General features: G+C 37.7%; 1 protein-coding gene across 2 annotated transcripts in view; it reads right to left on the bottom strand.

The window, feature by feature from the left end:
- Positions 1–15535, bottom strand: part of pcdh15a (protocadherin-related 15a) — a 216012-nt gene that overhangs the window by 35676 nt on the left and 164801 nt on the right. For both annotated transcript variants that reach the window (XM_053679710.1, XM_017464981.3), the window contains 3 exons: positions 5740–5849; positions 3093–3233; positions 1962–2089 (listed from right to left, as the gene is read on the bottom strand). In XM_053679710.1, the coding sequence (XP_053535685.1) occupies positions 1962–2089; positions 3093–3233; positions 5740–5849 (379 nt within the window). The remainder of the gene's footprint in view (positions 1–1961; positions 2090–3092; positions 3234–5739; positions 5850–15535) is intronic.

The following is a 15535-nucleotide window of genomic DNA, read 5'->3' as shown; positions in this document are numbered from 1 at the left end:
ATATTTTCTGTTTTTGATATTTAGCCTGTGCTAACAAATAGAGCAATTAACTGTGGATGAGTACTAGCTGTGCTTCACGTTGCTGTCACTATGGTTACCACACTAGAAACAGCACTGTCCTACTGTTTGAAGAGCTGCACTGAGTGCAGAATCCTGACCTTTCGTTTGGGAATTGGAAAGAGTCAGGTAGAGTGGAGAGTGACATGTCACCTGTCATGTGAAAAACCCCTTAAAGCTAAATATGACAGTATTATTTTCCATATAAATAGTCCAATATGATATCCATCATTACAAATGACATACGCTCAGTACTGGGTAAGTTACTCAAAAAAACGTAATCCACTACAGATTACTAATTACTACTTTAAAATAGTAATTTGATTACACTACTGTCACTACGTGTCCTGTCATATTAATTCTACATCAGAGTGTGTTTGTCGTGTCACTTCATCACCCTTATATGGCTCTGTCATACCAGAAATAAGAAGTCAGTTCTTAAAGCTCTAATGTAAGTAAGCCTAGAAAATATCATACAAACTACAAAGTCAGTGAAACTGTCAGTGTACGTGTTTTATGTCAACCTGATAAAAAAAATGCAGCTTTTTAACCTGTTAAAAAGCTGCATTTGCACCTGTTGGAACAAGGTTTTATTAATCTTTATAAAGGTTCATGTTAGTTGTCAGGAAGGGCTTCAGGTTTAGGTTACATAAAGCCATCTAAGCAGCAACCTTATTTCAAGTGTAACCAAACAGTTAATGGAGTTATGAATTAATATACTGTACAGTGGTGCTTGAAAGTTTGTCATGTGAGGAAATCTACCAACATCCCAGAGTTAAAGTTGTTCTGTACTGAGGAATGGGCTAAAATTCCTCCAGGTTGATGTGCAGGACTGATCAACAGTTACTGGAAATGTTTAGTTGCAGTTATTGCTGCACAAGGGGGTCACACTAGATACTGAAAGCAAAGGTTCACATACTTTTGCCATGCACAGATATGCAATGTTGGACCATTTTCCTCAATAAATAAATGACCAAGTATAATATTTTTGTAATATTTGTTTCATTGGGTTCTCTTTATCTACTTTTAGGACTCATGTGAAAATCTGATGTCATATTTATACAGAAATGTAGAAATGTTTTCACAAACCACTGTAAAATAGACGAAATTAAGTCTGCAGAGCTGAAATTTTGTTATCGCAAATAGATCTCTTAAGTCTGTAAATTGACTTTGCAAGTCAAATTTGATGTGATAACGGTTTGAGAAAAACAGCAGCATAATCAGAGCTCTTGGGTTAGTTTTGAACTAGTGCGTCAGCAAGACAGGCTGAGGGAACAAAATGACAGAATCATTTCCAACTCTCACAGCTCCACTCAGCTGCACGTGGGCTGTTTTTTCGATCGGCGTGTTTGCTGTGGCAGTAGTGTTGCTGGAGTGTGCTTTCCCCTACCTCTCGTTTCCTCCCTGCTTCCTATTTCAGACTGTTAGAGGCTTAATGTTATTTGAGTCTGCTTTCAATCAGTTAAATCGTTAATGCTGAGTAATCAATCAAACAGTTCTAGACTTATTATTAGCCCAGAAAAGCTAACAAGCAGCCTGTGACACGTCGCATGTGAGCAATTTATATAAGTGTGGTGGTCAGAAGGAGCGATAGTTAAAGAGAACAACAGCAGCAAAACTTTTGTGAGGGTGACATTTTCTGGGTGAGAGTGGAGGACAGGGTCTAATTGGACAGGAACACAGTGGAGGTATAGGTGGGTGGCATTGGAGCAGAGTTGGCAGGTGAACCTGTCTGAGGAGACAAAAGTTCACTATTCTAACAATCACATATGCAGCCAGCAGCTAGCACATATAGAAGCTTACATAATACAAAAACACCCAAGTGGCCACAATTGGGATGTAAAATCATAGATTTTGACCCAAAGTCCTCTCATTCTCAGATATAAATTATTTTGGATACTCACAATAATCTTCAGGACTGATGTGAAGGTCTTAGTGTCCTCGGTTACTCCGCCAATGTACAAGGACTCGGTGAACATTGGAGGATGATCGTTCTCATCCTGCACGTTGATAAACACCTTGGCTGTGTTTGCTGTGTATTATTTTCCATTTATTCACGCACATACACACAAACACAAAAGAAGTGAAGGTGACTGGGTTAGAAACAGCTCTCAGTATGTGAAACTGCTGAACCTATTTGTCACGGTTAGAGTTTGAGGTGCATAGAATAAATATGTACACAAAGCCGGTTCAACCTCCACGCAAGGGTAGAGCTGAGAAATATGTACTGTCAAAAGCATTTTTTTTCTTCCACTGTGCAATGTTGAAAAGTCTAATATCATGTGGTTGTGTACTAGGAACCTATTGTGACAAACAAAGTGTTATTCATCATATCAGATAATAAAACTATTTATCATATCAGATAATTAGACACAAAAATGTGTACACTGTTTAAAATGACAAAATGAGTGCGGTAAGAGTTAATCCAACACTCGTACAGATACACACACACACACACACACACACACACACACACACACACACACACACACACACTCACACACACTGCTGCATTTACAGACTACATGCAATAATATTCAGCAGAATAATTTCCCCCTGTAGCACAATATGTTCTTGAGTGGGCTTTAAGTGCATTTTCAGTCTCCATGCAAAGCAAAAACCCACTAGACCCAAATTGATTCAAACCATTAACACAGCATTATGAAGTTCATGCAGCAAAGTGTGCTTTAATGTGTGTCGATGTTTGTTCATGCATGTGTGTGTGTGTGTGTGTGTGTGTGTGTCTGACAAATTGGCCTGTGACAATCTTACTTATGTGATGCTAGTTCTGTTCCGCTCTGATCCTTTCAACACACATCAATAAAGTTTTAATAAAAAGCTCTCAGCAGGTGGGATGCCTTTTTGTTTGAGTGGGAATGCAGATACAGCGAGGAGCAGGTGGAAAGAGTGAGATAGCCATGCTGCTTTCCAGGCCTCAGCCTGCAATAATGCAACAGCAGTGACATCTGTCTGAGAAAGCTGCCAGGGCTGCTTCATATCATGTCTGAGGTCATGACCTTTTGTGCAGCACTTACTTTTGGAAGGCACGCGCAGGTTGGCCAAAACGAGGACCAGAGAGTCGGCCTGCAGACGGAGCTCATAGCTGATGCGCGTCTCATAGTCTAGCAGCTTTGCGGTGTAAATCATTCCAGTGCGGTTATCCACTCTAAACTCACCTACAAATACAAACACAAAATGATGTGAGAACATTTCACAGAGGACACAATGAGTCAAAGAGACGAGATGAAACTAAAGAAAGTATAAACGGTACACAATGCTGTGAAAAGGTATTTGCCCTCATCTTGATTTCTTCAGTTTTTTGTGTATATCTCACACTACTTTTAGATCTTCATACAAAATACAACATAAAATAAAGGCAACCTGAGGAAACACACAATATAGTTATTTATTTCTTTTTTTAATTGAAGAAACAAAGTTTTTCAACACCTATCACCCATTTGACATTTGACACTCTCCAAATTCTCCCAAAAGGTTTGAAGATCATCAAGGTGTTTTTTGGCAAAATTCAGACGAACCTTAATGTTCTGGCTTAGCAGTGGTTTTTGCCTTGCCACTCTTCCATGGAAGCCATTTTTGCCCAGTGTCTTTCTGATAGTGGAGTCATGAACAGTGACCTTTATTGATGCAAAAGAGGCCTGTAGATCCTTTGATGTTGTCCTTGCTGGATGAGTAGCTGCTGTGCTCTCACAGGAATTTTGGAAGGTCGGCCACTTCAGGGAAGATTCACTACGATGTAGTTTTTTTTGATTTGGAGAAAATGGCTCTCACTGTGGTTCTTTGGAGTCCCAGAGCCTTTGAAATCGCTGTGTAACCGATCCAAGACATGTATTTCAATCACTTTCTTCCTCGTCATTTCTGGAATTTCTTTCAATTTCAGCATAGTGTGTTACTGGGTAAGACCTTTTAACCCACTTTGTGCTGTTGAAAAAGTTCTATTTAACTGTAGTTTGATTGAACAGTGTTTGCAGTAATTAGGTCTGGTTGTGTCTAGTCCAGCTGAACCCCATTATGAATGCAGGTTTATAGATTTGGGGAATTAGTAACTATGGGTGCAAATACATTTTCACACAGGCACAGATGGTATTGGATAACTCTATTATTCAATAAATAACATTATCATTTAAAAACTGTATTTTGTGTTTAATCAGGTTGCCTTTGTTTTATCTAAGAGTTTGCTTTAATTTTTTACAATTTTTTACAGAATTAATCAGGGTTTGGGGGGGGGGGGGGGGGGGATACTTTTTCACAACAGTGTACATAGATGAGCGTGCCATTAAATAAATAAATAAATAAATTAAATAATTCAACAACTGGTGTCACGTGACACAGAGGAAGTGTGTGTTAGTTGTCACCCTGCCCAAACATTGTACGGTTAAAATATATTGTTTAATTCTATCTATATATTTTGCTAAGCCAGTATTCAGCTACTGATAACATGAACATCGCCACAGCAAAGAGTATGATCTACAGCCTGGATCAGTTAAACCATGCTGAGTACACTCCCTAAGGGAAATGAGCAAGGGCACACAGCTACCGCAACCAGAGCTTATAAATGACTCAGGAAAGCGTGTGTCAGGAGAGGGTGAGGCAGAGGCCTCCAAGACAAGTATAAGGGTTTGAAGAAATACTGCAGCATTTTTCAACCTAATCGCTATCCACTGTTTCTGTAGTGCATGTGCGAAAAAAGACAAACAATCATTTTGAGATTTTCCCCTCTACTTGGAAAAGAACCAAGAAATATTAAATCTATGTGCAGCTACTGACTTCGATCAACAAACATCAAGAATGTCAGCGTGAGAATATATAATATGAATTCAAAACTACAGCTTTGACATGGTATTAATAAAGGTCTTAGCACATATCAAATAATGTTTGAACAAATATGTAGTTAAATTCAACCTTCAAACACTGAAACAATATGTACACTCATATGTAACCACTGACAGGTGTTGTGAATAACATTGATTATCTCATTACAGTGGCACCTGTCAGATATATTAGGCAGGAAGTGAACAGTCAGTTCTCAAACTTGATGTGTTGGAAGCTGGAAAAATGGGCAAGTGTAAGGATCTGAGCAACTCTGACAAGGGCCAAATTGTGATGGCTAGACAACTGGATCAGAGGATCTCCAAAATGGCAGGTCTTGTGGGATGTTCATGGCATGCCACAGGACACCTTCAGAGGTCTTGTGAAGTCCATGCCTCAACGGGTCAGAGCTGTTTTCGCAACACAAGGGGGACCGCCACAATATTAGGCAGGTGGTTTTAATGTTATGTCTGTTCTGTGTATGTTTTCCTTAAGCTTCTGTGGTAGTCATGTTTGATGGTAATGCATAACACCGAATTCTTCCCTGTGGAAAAAGTACACCCATCTCTGAAAGAAGTAGTACACAGATTTAGAGGTTAATTTGCAAATATCTCTGACTAAAATAAAACCTGAATAAATGCTTTCTACTAAATATGATCATAAATATTTGCTGCCATTCTTCTGAGTACAGAGAAATTTGTCAGAAAAGCTTGTCACTGATAATCACATATGTTAAAGATGAAAATCTGTTGTAAGAAGAAAGCAAGAGCACTATTAATTATCCAAACAAAGCAAACAAATACGTGGACAAAAGAGCTGTCTGATATTCTGTTCTACTTTTCTCAGGTCACTTACCTCCCTGATTGCCTCCCACGATGGAGTAGAACACGGTGGTATTTGCAGCTGCTGCAAGAACCATTCCTACAGCCTGGCCGATCGGAGCGTTCTCACTCACCGGGCTGAACCTGATCACAAAAATGACATAAATCAATACCCCTAACTTGCCCAGCTGCAATCCCTCATTCACTCGACTCTCCTTCGCCATTAGGCCTCACACACACTAAAAGCACGCTGCGAATTTTCTTCGTCAGATTTCCGTTCCAGTGCGAATCAAAGCTGCCAAACTGAATATAATGTGGGATCAGATAATGATCACTGCACTTACACCAGAGCAGTTAATCTTCAATGAGAGCTCTTCCACAATAACAGCACCTCAAAACTAAGATGAAAGGGAAGATTAGTGCTTTCTGAATCCCACTTAGTGACACAGAGGTGAATTTGAGATAATAAAAAAAGGAGATGGGGATAAAAGCGAGCCCATTTTCGAGTTTATGGGAACAGCCTACGGAGGTCGGCCTTTAAAAGAAACTTGCACTTAGAAGTTCAAAGATCTTAAATGGAAGTTTTAAAGTTCTGCCCTAGTTGAATTTCTTTTCTTGTGCAGGCAATATTATTACTGCTCTTAGTCAAGTTAGGTTAATTTATAAAGCACACACTGACTGCGTTTACATGGACAGCAGTAATCTAATTTTTGACCTTATTCTGAATAAGACAATATTGTGATTAAAGAATTATAGATTATAGAACATAGTTCGATTAACATCACACATCATTACGTCACCGCGCCACACTGTCCGACGTTCCCTACAGAATTTCATGTATTAACATGCAGTTCGTCTTCGATATGGTACCGTATACAGTTTTAGTTGTTTCATTTTTAATTTTACGAAAGCTTCAAGTGCAGTTAATTATTTGTCATGCCGTACATGCAAACAGACGACTGCATGAAGCTGTAGGCTGCGTACTCCAAAACGACATTAATAGTGTGATTAAGGTGTTTACATGTCTGTAATGCACATTAATAATGCGACTAAAATAGGAATAGTCCACGTCTTAATTCGATTTGTGTTTACTTCGAGTATGACTTTAGTCGGATTAAGGTCATCAATAATCGCTGTTTACATGGTAGTTTCTTAATCAGAGTATTGTCATAATCGGGTTCATATCGGATAATTGTTGTCCATGTAAACGTACTGACTGTAATTGACAGTAATTAGCAACTGTAAACATATTTAAAGTACTGTACTATCTTCCATAATATATAATATAAAATAACAGATAATCCAGTACACTTGCTCATATGGTTGATGCTTTTTTTTCTTTAAGTGACTTACAATTGATGCAAGACACAACTGATTTGAAGGTTAAGGCTCTTACACAAGGACCCAACCATGGCAGTTTGGCAGTGCTGTGATTTGAACACATCAACCAAATGAGTAAATGCACTGGATTATGTGTTATATTTTATACTATGTAAGATATTATAGTACTTTACTGTAAATATGCTTACAAAAACAAACAAACAGTACTTTATTGTCAACTGAGTTGCCAGTAAATTACCGTGCATTTAAACAAAAATATTAACAGTACAGTACTGGAAAGAGGAATTAATAATAAATTTAAAAACCAAAATACTCCTATATCTAATTTATTCACATAACTAAAGTGGCAGTTTCTCGCCATTATGTGTGTTGTCATCATAGGCTTTTTACATTTAGAAAAGGGTTTTAAGCTTGTGTAGTTTCAGGACTGACAGAAATATACAGTTAGGCACATCCAGAAGTGAGGGGAGAGTGGGTGGACCGCAGCTGTGTTGCATTCCTATGCACCCCGATAACAACAAAAAAAAGAAAGCAGCACAGTGATTACGGGCAGGATAAACCTGCTGCAGACTCCAGCCCTGACCCGCTATGCTGGAAGGCCGATGAAATGTTCTTTCCATTATCACTGAGACAATAGGAAGCTGCTGCAGCTCCACACTTCCACTGTCAGCAGAAAGTCAAAAGCTTTCCCATTAACAACCCAAAGCCGATAAGCCTCCCATCAGTTCCCATGGAAATTACCCATGCCATAAATAGCCCACATGTTGGTGGAGAGGCGAGAGAGGCAGAGCTGCTTCACACTGTGCGTTCCTGTCTCCTTTCAACTGAGACACACTTGGGGGAAAAAAATGGTGAGTGAAATAGTGAGTGACTTTCTCTTTGGTGTCTCTTAGGTTGACACTAGAAATAAACAGCAAAGAAATGGATGCAGGGAGAAGTGGGAGGAAAAAGCATACTGAAAGACTTCATCATAAAACATCATCACTGTGAAGCATATTTAAAGGATAATGTGAAGGATGTCAGTGCTTCTGTGCTGAGACCACAGAGCTGATTAAATACATAGGGTAAAGGTTCAAACTTCAGCTAAAATTCTGCCTTAAAGATGAACGGAGCACATGCTATCCGAGTGTATAGATAAATTATTTACCATTAAAAATACTTGAAGGTGTTTGGAAGAGTAAAAGGTAATACACAGAAATTAGTGTAAATGCTCTTATGTACATTTGCATATTTCTCATCAAAAGCTATCAGGACTACAATATCATTTACAAAGGGATAATAAACAGTTTTATTTTTTATATTCATTTATATTAGTATCAGCATTTTAATCAGTACAAATTAAAAAAAGTAGAGGTGCTACCTTGCAGGGAATTTTAATTCAGACATTACTCAGAGGATTTTTTTTCTCCCCATGCTCTAAATGTTTTCATCTCACAAATGAAGCTAATTAAAAAGATACCAGGGCAGAATAATCTATGAGAGAATACTGAAAGGCAGTTATTGAACCAATTGCTCTTGCTGATAGTATGTTCAGAAAAAAAATCTGTCTAAACTAAAAGAGATAATATAATGTGTCTTTATGTTTTTTATTTGCATCTGTAAATTTCTTAAATTACTTAAATATAGGAAACACATAAAACAATTGACTTTGCTTGGAAAGTATAAAGAAAACTTAAAGTTAATTATGCTGCACTTATTGTTTTTTCTTGTGGAACTGTATGATGATGTTGAGTGTTATTAAAGGCAGCAACAAATAAAATGTATTATTATTATTATTATTATTATTATTAGAAGTTGTAGTATTAGTATTATTATTAAGATGGTCATAATTATCTTGTAGCAAAATAAAAAAAATCTGGAAGTTGAATGAGAAAAGCGGAGGAAATAAAATACACACAGACACACACACACATGCAAGATACAACAGCAGAGCAACAAAAATGTCAACAATACAGTGCTTTAGGGCAAAGAAGCAAAAAGAATTGACAAGAAATGGCATGAAAATAACAAACCCTACTGCAGCATTTGTTTGTGTGTGTGTGTGTGTGTGTGTGTATGTGTGTATGTGTGTGTGTGTCTGAGTGACTAATATAAAGTCTTGCCTGTAAAGTAGTCCGCAAATACAGTGGGGAAAATAAGTATTGAACGTGTCAACATTTTTTCAGTAAATATATTTCCAATGAGGTTTTTCACATGAAATTTTCACCAGACATCAGTATTAACTCAAGAAATCCGGAAATATAAAGAATTCACAACATTAAAGTCCACAAATAAAGTTACATGTAATAAATTGGAATGGCACAGGAAAAAAGTATTGAACATGCTAAGAAAAAGCAATTCTCCAAGGCAAGGTAATGCAAGGAACCAACTGAAATCCGTAAGTAGTTAGAAAGTAATTATACCTCCAATCTGTGTAAATTAATATCAGCTGGGTTAGTAAATTGATGGTCTTTAAAAAGGCTTTTCGTTACCAAGGTGTCACACAAGAAACATCTCATGATGTTTGCAACCATATTGTTGTGACACATGTTGATGGAATCGGATACAGACATATTTCACAACTTTTGAATCCTCCAGTAAGCACCATTGGGGCCATTATCTGCAAGCGAAAGCAGCATCACTCCGTCATGAACTGACCATGCACAGGAGCTCCTCACAAGATTTCTAACCAGGGAGTCAGAAGAATAGTCAGAAGAGTAGCCCAAGAAATAAGGACCACTCAGAAAGAGCTTCAGAAACACTTGGAGGCAGCAGCTACCATCGTCACAGAGAAAACAATAGGCAATGCACTCCACTGCTCACACTCCACAAGACTCCATTACTAAAGAAAAGGCATGTCAAAGCTCATTTAAAGTTTGCTACAACTCATTTGGTAAAACTTTTTGACTGTCATACTACACTCCATGTTTGGAGAAGAAATGGCAATGCACATCACCCTTAAAACACTATACCTACAGTGAAGTTTGGATGTGGAAGCATCATGGTGTGGGTCTGTTTTTCATCGACAGACTTCATATAACTGAAGGAACAATGAATGGATCCCTTTACCGGGAAATTCTTGAAAAGAATCTGTTGTCATCCACCAGGATGATGAAGATGAGACGTGGGTGGACCTTCCAGCAGGACAACGATCCAAAACATACAGCAAAGGAAACTCTCCATTGGTTTCAGAGAAAAAAATCAAGGTGTTAGAATGGCCCAGTCAATCACCTGACTTGAATCCAATTGAACAAGATTTAAAGACAATATGTTTATAAGAACGGGCCACAATCACACCTGAATACTGCGGCCGATTAATTTCTTCATACAGGAAGCGTCTTGAAGTTGTCATTACAAACAAAGGCTTCTCCACTAAGTATTAAATAAAGTTCAGTTAGCGTGTTCAATACTTTTTTCCTGTGTCACTCCACTTTATTACACATAACTTCATTTATTGACCTTAATGTTTGGATTTCTTTATGTGTGTGAATTTCTTGAGTTAATAACAAAGTCTGGTGAAAATCTCATGTGAATAACGTCATTGGAAATATATTTACTGAAAAAAATGTTGCCACGTTCAATACTTATTTCCCAAACTGTATACAAACTGTATATCCAACACTATAGGAGAAAAAAGTCCATGTATGAAAGAAGGAGCAGAGGATGTGTGCTATTCTTATCCATATTAAATGATATGGCATATTCAACATAGAGAAAATTCCACTTGGCATGAAATAGAGGTTCCACTGTATGCTGTGTGTTATATGAAGGAAATGGTCATTTTAACTAGAGATTTCTAAAATAGTATTTTTTCAATGCAGTGCCAATGTAAATGTTAACACATGATGTTTTAACACAGAGTTGCTTTTTTGTATATTTTTTTGTATTTTTAAAGAACATCATACCCATGGGAAGAATCTGAGAAACTACTGATTTCTAAAGACTGATCCTCTAACATAGTGAAGTAGCTCATTTAAATCAAGTTATTCTCCTTACTAAATAATTTACTATATATTGCTGTGTGGATGTTTTTAATGTTTCTAAATGTAAAATTGTAAGATGTGCTAAAAAACCATGCCATTGGATTGTATGTGTATCATAACTTTTCACATCTCTAATTTGAAGAAAAGGACACAAAATGACATACAGCTACAAGATACAGGCTGTAGCACACATCCAAAACAAACACCTGCATCATTCTACTTTTACACAGGAACGAAGTCAGCGCCATAATCACTGTAGATCTTCATTAATCCTTTCTGCTTGAGTCTAATCTAAACTAAAATTCCCACCTTAAATCTGTTGACTTTATACTTTTTCCTGTAATGCTTACAGCACAAAGACACATAACAACTCAAGTGCATTTAAATATAAGCACGTCTGTCTGTGCAAACAAAATTATTTGGTATATTATTAAATTAGTTGTTAATTCATTATAGTTATATATATATATATGAAAGGATTTTATGCCACTGTTTAACTTCTATTTTGTCTCCTGAAAGCAAAGAAGTACATATTAAGGAAGAACGAAAGTCTTAAAACAAAAGATGTCATTCAGAATAACAGCTGCCATTACAATTAAACATTAAACATAAAAACAAAATCTCACAGTAAAAGTTGCATATCTTGGTCAGTTGACTATCACTTTAAGAAGAAGAAAAAAAAAAACGTTTCCCCCTTTTACCCATACACACACATTTCACAGTTCAGTCAAGATTGCTCAGAAAACAGACTTTAACTTTTGCAGTATCTTACTTTAGATTTTCAAATTTTAGCTGCATTTCCCACAATCCTCCCTGGATTTGATACTAACAGTGTGAAGGTTTTCAGTCATCCAGGTTATGTTAAATGTCTCATAGTATTAAGTCTTGGCAACTGGCCACTCATCCATGGTGATGCTACTGAATTCCTCTATAAACAGTGTGTGGGATTCACACCAGTGACATAATGAAATGGAATTAAACTGCAGGGTAAACCAAAAATGGGAACTAGCATAAAGCACTGATAGAGATCCATAGGGCAGGATTTTATAGGATTCAATTTGTGCCAAAAGTATCAAAAGTAACTTTCAAGAATCAAACAAAATATACAATGGGAAAGAATAAAAACACTGAAAAACTGAAAAAAACAAACAACTGAAAACAGTGAACTTACTGGCAAACATTTAACATGGTCTTCAAATAAACAGCATTCTTTGTTTAACAGTTTAACAGCTTTCTTTTCACTAATCATGGTTTATGAATGCGCTGCCAGAGTTTTTGTTTACGCTCCGCAAATTTACGTTCGCCATTCTGGCACAAACCTCTCGTGTGGGCGGGGCTTATCCGCAGTTTACTCTCATTGGCTATTGAGATTTCAATCCACAGCTCCCTGACCTGGAAGTAGATATGCCCCTGACCGCTCAACTAAAAAAAGTAGTCGTATGAGACTACCCAAACCTTAAAATATCAATTACAAACTAAAACACTAAGTAAGTAAGCAATTTCCACTACAAAGTACAAACACTACAACTATGCAGAGAACCGCATCCAGAGCTCTCTCCTAAATTCACGACACTGAAGTCTCTACTTCCAGGTCAGGAAGCTGCCAGTCCAAATTTCATTAGCCAATGAGAGTAAATTGCTGTTAAGCCCTACCCACATGAGATGTTTGTGCCAGAATGGCAAACGTAAACTTGAGGAGTGTAAACGAAAACTTTGAAAGCGTAATCAAAAACACTGGCAGCACCATTATTAGCAAAAACTGTTAACAAAGAATGATGTTTATTTGAAGACCATATGAAATTTTCGCTGCCGAGTTCACTGTTTTCAGTTTCAGCGTGTTTTTCTTCTTTCTCACAGGATATTCTTGTTCTTTTTTGAAAAGTTATGTTCAGTACTATTGGCACAAATTTAATTCCATAGATTTTCTCTGTCCCATGCATGCTCTGTGAACATTTTCAATGAGTGAGGAGGAGCGGACAGGGTTGTCAGGCTGAGCTAGTTTAAACATACTCCACAGCTACCAAGATATTGTTTTATAGCAAATAAATCTGAATTAAATCATAAAGTATAAGTGCATAAATTGTGACTACCTTTTCCAATGCCCAACTTTTTTTTTTTAGCAGCAGGGGTGTGGTCCAGAGGAGGTTAAACTAACAAATGATTCTCACTTGTGCCTTATTAGTGCCATGTGTGCTTCTTATGTGTGTTTCTTTCTGCTTCCAGTGACAGAGGGAGACAATGTGAGAGAGAGAGTGGAATAGCTTGCTGGAGATTGCAACACACATACACACAATCAGACCCACACATGGAGCGTGATCTTTACCTTGGACGAGGCAAGCGCCGTGAGCTAGTGACAGCCCCTTTTGGGTTGCATTTCTGTTACTCCGGGTTTTTTGTTGAGCTTTTGAAAGTGTACTGAAAAGCACTGCTGAAAATAAAAGCAAGCCCAGAGCTCTTCTGAAATTCCACCTGTACTGCTTCCCAATTTTTCCTCCACATACATACACACAGAGTTCTACAGACTAGTTTCACCTATTTTGTGTGGTTTTTGACCTGGTATTTGGGGTGGAGTTGTGCTGAAACCTGGCAAACCTGGTTAATGATATTAGCTCTTCTGTGTGCACCTCACTGGCAACATGAAACACATCTGCTGTATCAGTTGAACAATAGTACATCTAAAACCACTCTATAAAAGACTGGTTGCTGTATGTTGGATGACTGTGTTGTCAATGTTCAGCTGCCTATTATAGGGTTACTCTTAAAAGTCACTAGATAGTAGCCTATAACATAAGTCAACCTGGCTGAAAAAAACAATAGAAACCCTCATAGAATTTGTAATGACTTTAATGGTTACAATGGGAATTGCATTGGTTGGAATGGAAATGATCCTTGGGGGATCTATTGGTAGTTTGTTGCCTTCTATTGGTGGAATGTCTAGTGGATCCCATTAAGGACCAGTAATGGTAATGATAATAGTTTTAATGGTTTGTAATGGCATCTGTAGTGGAAACCACTCAACTTACTTTTGTTTGAGGCAATGTTTTTATTAATGCCATCCTGCCACAACAAAATCTATGGTCACAAACTGCTGCTGATTACAGTTATTTTAAAAATGGAGGTACTCAGGCATGAAAAATAGTACATGGGCTGTCTGTCCAATTGTGTCTGTCTGCTTATCCATCTACTGGTCTGTTACTATGTTACTCTGATAGGATTATCAAAGCAGGCGATATGATTAGCGCAATTGTTTTAATATTCCTATAATACACAACAAAAAAACAGATATCATTGAGATCTGGAGAACAACTTGACCTTTCCTCCATCAGACAACACCTACTTTACTGTAGGAGAGCCTATGTGCATCTGTTTCTCCCTGTATGTGCTGTTATTACAGTAGATCTACAGAAGCACATAATTACAGAGAGTAGTTTCATGAGCTCTGTGGAGAAAGATTTCATCTCCTCCACATCTCATGCCGCCTTTCCTCTCTCTAGCTTTCTCTGTGTCATTCAGTAGCAATCTTTTGAATGCTTACTCATCTCAAAAGCCTTAATAATACTGAATCTGAATTAAACCCATGCCCAAGCCCTAGGACATGAGAGCAAAACACAATCATCTCCACTGCAGCTGCATGCCAAATCCCTAAATCCTTCCCTGCTCTAAAACCCAGTAAACGTGTAAATAATTTATTAGACGTCATATAGACTACACTGCAGTCGACTCATAATAGGATATTATTACTAAATATTCATTTTACAACCTCCGCTAACACATTCACCAGGATTTCCAGGCTTGACGTGAGACATGAAAGGCAGGTGTGTGGATATATAAGACCACTACATCTGCAATGTCCAAAAAACAGTGTTTGTTTCTTTTTCTTCTGTTCTCCTAATCTCTCTTTATTACTTTTGTAGAGTTGTTTGTTTTGCACCATTGAAGATAAGTCTAATCAGATTTTAACCCAAATGGTTTTGAAATGTAAAAATAAAAAATGCAATAAAACTCCTAAGAAAACCAGTTGTGAACCACTTCTGTGTTAGAAGAAAAAGTCTGCACAGTGTATCGGTATGATTTCCCTGTCGGATTTGGACTTTACTCGGCTCAAAGTGAAGAGCTCATAGTGCTGCACATGTGGATGCCAGTGTGGAGTTTATCAAGCTGCGCGCATAGTCTTAGCAACCTTGACAACAGTACACACACACACACACACACACACACACACACACACACACACACACACACACACACACAGCTAACAATTTGCCAGTTGACCAGCACACAGTCAGCAAGCACTGGCTCACACACCATATCAGACACATGACTCTTTCCTGTCATCTTACTATGCAGTGCATAAATATACAGTCATCTATAACCTCACAGAAAATGTACTCAGGTTTTTTCCCCTGGACTTTTTAAGCTAAAAATCCATACACTTTGGTCTACACTAAAAGCTATTTACTTTCTCATTATCTGCACTGAACACGACACACCCAAGTTGTGACAACACACTGCATAGGCGCTGGTTGC

The sequence above is a fragment of the Ictalurus punctatus genome, chromosome 3 (assembly GCF_001660625.3).
Source record: "Ictalurus punctatus breed USDA103 chromosome 3, Coco_2.0, whole genome shotgun sequence".
In the NCBI taxonomy this organism is placed as follows: domain Eukaryota; kingdom Metazoa; phylum Chordata; class Actinopteri; order Siluriformes; family Ictaluridae; genus Ictalurus; species Ictalurus punctatus.
Note: the sequence above shows the minus strand (reverse complement) of the source record. Positions and strands in the feature narration are given on the sequence as shown.